The sequence below is a fragment of the Sinocyclocheilus rhinocerous genome, unplaced genomic scaffold, assembly GCF_001515625.1.
Source record: "Sinocyclocheilus rhinocerous isolate Xijiao unplaced genomic scaffold, SAMN03320098_v1.1 scaffold2666, whole genome shotgun sequence".
Classification (NCBI taxonomy): domain Eukaryota; kingdom Metazoa; phylum Chordata; class Actinopteri; order Cypriniformes; family Cyprinidae; genus Sinocyclocheilus; species Sinocyclocheilus rhinocerous.
In genome coordinates this window covers 195805-199429 of record NW_015641019.1, presented here as the reverse complement: position 1 = coordinate 199429, position 3625 = coordinate 195805, and the positions used below count along the sequence as shown (strand labels likewise).

General features: G+C 34.9%; 1 protein-coding gene and 1 pseudogene across 2 annotated transcripts in view; both read left to right on the top strand.

Moving 5' to 3' along the window:
* LOC107753911 (inactive phospholipase D5-like) overlaps window positions 1–1136 on the top strand; it is a 22165-nt gene extending 21029 nt beyond the window's left edge. For both annotated transcript variants that reach the window (XM_016570183.1, XM_016570184.1), the window contains exon 10: window positions 542–1136. In XM_016570183.1, the coding sequence (XP_016425669.1) occupies window positions 542–792 (251 nt within the window). In that variant the 3' untranslated portion in view covers window positions 793–1136. The remainder of the gene's footprint in view (window positions 1–541) is intronic.
* Window positions 1137–2892: 1756 nt separating this feature from the next.
* Window positions 2893–3625, top strand: part of LOC107753910 (girdin-like) — a 23350-nt pseudogene continuing 22617 nt past the window's right edge.

Sequence of the window (3625 nt, the reverse complement as noted above, 5' to 3'; positions counted from 1 at the left end):
CTGAATCCGAGCTGTAGGATTTACAACACGCAAATTCATCCTCTCCTCCCGAAACACGTTAAAGTAGGTCTCCGGTAAACTGGGAGAAGAGCAGAGTAAACTTTATAGTTACCTACACAATCTGTATATGATATAAATAAAAACACGTCGTCAGATTATATTTGTAAGGATCATTATTGCCGTTTCCATTATCATGCCGTTGCATTTTACAAACTGTAAATGTATGGTTTTGCTAGTACTTACATGTATTTAAATGTCTGAAACCTAAAATAAGCATCGTGACGCACTGAAAGTTCTAATCACACCGGTGTGATCGTACGCTTCAGGGACCAGCCTGATCACACCGGTGTGATTGTACGCGTTAAAGCAAAGTGGTTGCCAAGCAACACACAAACGTAAACAAAGGTGTATGTTTGTAGAGTAATTTACGTGGCTCAGCCAATCAGAATCAACGACTGGAACTATACGTTTTATAAATCATATTAATTAATATACAGTTTATTGGATTTTACATTAATATTCAAATTTTCTGTCAATTAAGGGAATCTGGACTGGGTTGGCAGTGAGTTGGCTTTCAATGCAGGAGCCGGGCTGGTGATTCAAGAATCGGAGAACCAGCAGGAAGGGCAGGACTCGATTGTAGAGCAGCTGACTACTGCTTTTGAAAGAGACTGGTTTTCACCCTACACAATAAGCCTGCTCCCTGGCAGCACGACCCTACAGGAGAGCCAGCATGGGAGGCAGAAACTGCAAGCTCTAAAGACAAAACCAGAGGGCAGAGAGCATGAGTGAGCGGCTCAAATTTCTCTATGAAGCGGGACCAATAAGCCAAGGACTTTGTGCCTCAGAACATCTGCGCCATGACTCTTACCATTTGAATTTTCAAATGCTGTCAATGGAACTGAATAATAATCTCTGAAGGACTTCTGTGAAGGAAAAGATTTTTGTGGATGCTTTCTTTTTAAAATTACAGTACAGCACTTTCAATGAAATACTCTAAATCATTATATAATGCATGCTTGTTTGGATAAGAAACAATCAGTACCATTAACTGAGAACTGTGGAAATCATTTACTCCAATATTTAGACTTTTTGTATTTTAAACCAAAATATTCAGAGACTCTGCTCATGGAAAATTTTCGAGAGAGGACTGCCAAAATTTTATAATCATTGTGTAATTTGCTTTTCTCAAGAAGTTCATTAGTCATCCTTTTTTTTGAAAGACATTTTGAAAAAATCTGCATATACGCCAACACACTTGCTGATTACACATGCGGCCTCGTAGCTATCATCACTTTCTGATTGATTAGATATTATGGCACATCTGACACTGTGTGTATATATAAAATGTTTACATGATGCAGCATGCACAGCCTTGCAGTAATATACAATCTTACGCACAAGAAGAGACTGTTTTTCATACTGAATACTAACTTGAGCTTACACCCTTTAAATGTAGCTTTATAGAGTAGCTTTTATATGTAGCTTTATATATTATCCTTCAATTGACTGTTTTAATGGAACAGCAATGTTTTTATTAAATAGTCACTGCTGATTGTTGATCTTATAATACAGACCATATATGTTGCATTTCTCAGTAGTTTGTGGCCTGATGCTTTAGCATGTTTTGCCTTATATATGCTGCCATAAACTGTAGCTGCTGTTACTTTCTGGATGACTACCTCTTATGATATGATATACTGTATACATATAATCATACATAATAAAACTGCTTGCTGCAGCATGGGTCATATATTGAAATGAATTATAGCCCCATGTACATAAAATACTGATTTTGAATGCACAATTTATGATGTGATTAAATGTATAGCACCTTAACCAACTGTTATAATTAAATATTAAAGAGTTCATTAAAAATTGACTAGCAGTCGTAAATAGGCAACATATGTCCCATTGGTTTCTCACTGTTGTGGTCCAGTAATTTGTGTCAGACTGTCAGCAAACGTCTCTCGAAACCAAATCAATTTAAAGCCTCTCTTGGGGGAGCAATTTACTTGGCACATTCAAAGCAGTAACAAATTGCCCGAATTCCTTCTTCTCATACATCATGAAAATCCACTGGACAAATGGTCACAATGCTCTTCCTAAACATGTCTATAAAAATACATATCACCTTCAAAACATTTATTGTTTTTAATAATAAACTATATGGTCAATTGCAAAATAAATAAATAAATGAATTATTTGAAAAAATTCTGTCATCATTTACTCATCCTGATGTCAACTTAAATTACTTTAGTTTTTTTCTGTGGAACAAAAATTTGATATTTTAATGAATGTTATTAAGTAAACTGTTTCATATATATATATATATATTATACACACACACACACACAAAGAAAAATTATATTATATATATATATACACCTTGCTACGTGTACTGCGTTAGGCTAACCGAGACTTGTCATTTGCACTTATATATTGTTGCTCTTTTGTTAGTTTTGACTGCTTTTATTGTCCTCATTTGTAAGTCGCTTTGGATAAAAGCGTCTGCTAAATGACTAAATTTAAATGTAAATGTAATTGCTGGTGGTTTTTACTTTAAAAGTTCACATGCACTAGTAAGTGAGGATGGAGCTCCAGTAGTGAACTGTTGTTTCGGCGTGATGTGTGACCGGGATGCTGCAGTCCTGATGGAACATTTAAAAGGCAACATTCTGCGTTTATTTTCAATCTAATAACAGATACCAGTTTGTTGATGATGAGGAACGCTGCATGAATATGAAATCCTGCATCGCATCAGTGATGCAGCTACATTTCCTCTGCTCAGCTGCTTATGGAGAGGGGTAAACCGCCAGTGCTGGATTTATATGGATTTTTTGTTTCTTCCAAGTGCTTTCTGATTAGTAAATCTCACTGATCGTGTAATATTAATATGGAGGGTGAGATTCCAGTCTTATTAGAGCAGTTCATGAGCGGCCCTCTTGTCACTTGGGTAAGTTGCAGTTGTTTTCTGTTTGTTACGTGCAGAACATAGCAAACATTGTATCAGATTGTATCAATGTGTCAGAGAATCTGAGCTAGCATAACAGTTATCTCTGTGGAAGATCAGCTGTATGTTTGTCATGACAACTGACAAACTCTGATAGACTGACAAAAAAATTGATGTGTATAAATATTTTGTGTGTGTGTGTTTGTGTGTGCGCGGACTGCGCGCGCGCGTGCAGATATATTTTTTTAATATATCAATATCAGTTTTTTTAAAGAATTATCTTCCGCTCACCAAGCCTGCATTTATTTGATCCAAAATACAGCAAAAGCAGTAATATTGTTGTGAAACATTTTTACGATTTTAAATAACTGCTTTCAAATTTGAATATATTTTAAAATGTAATTTATTTCTGTGATTTCGAAGCTGATTTTTTTTTTGCATCATAACTCCAGTCTTCAGTATCACATGATCCTTCAGAAATCATTCTAATATGATGATTTTCTGCAAAAAAAAAAAAAAAAACATTTATTATTATTATGTCGAAAACAGCGGAGTATAATTTTTTCAGGTTTCTTTGATGAATAGAAAGTTCAGAAGAACAGCATTTATCTGAAATATAAATCTTTAATAACAGTATAAATGTCTTAATCATCACTTTTGATCAATTTAAAG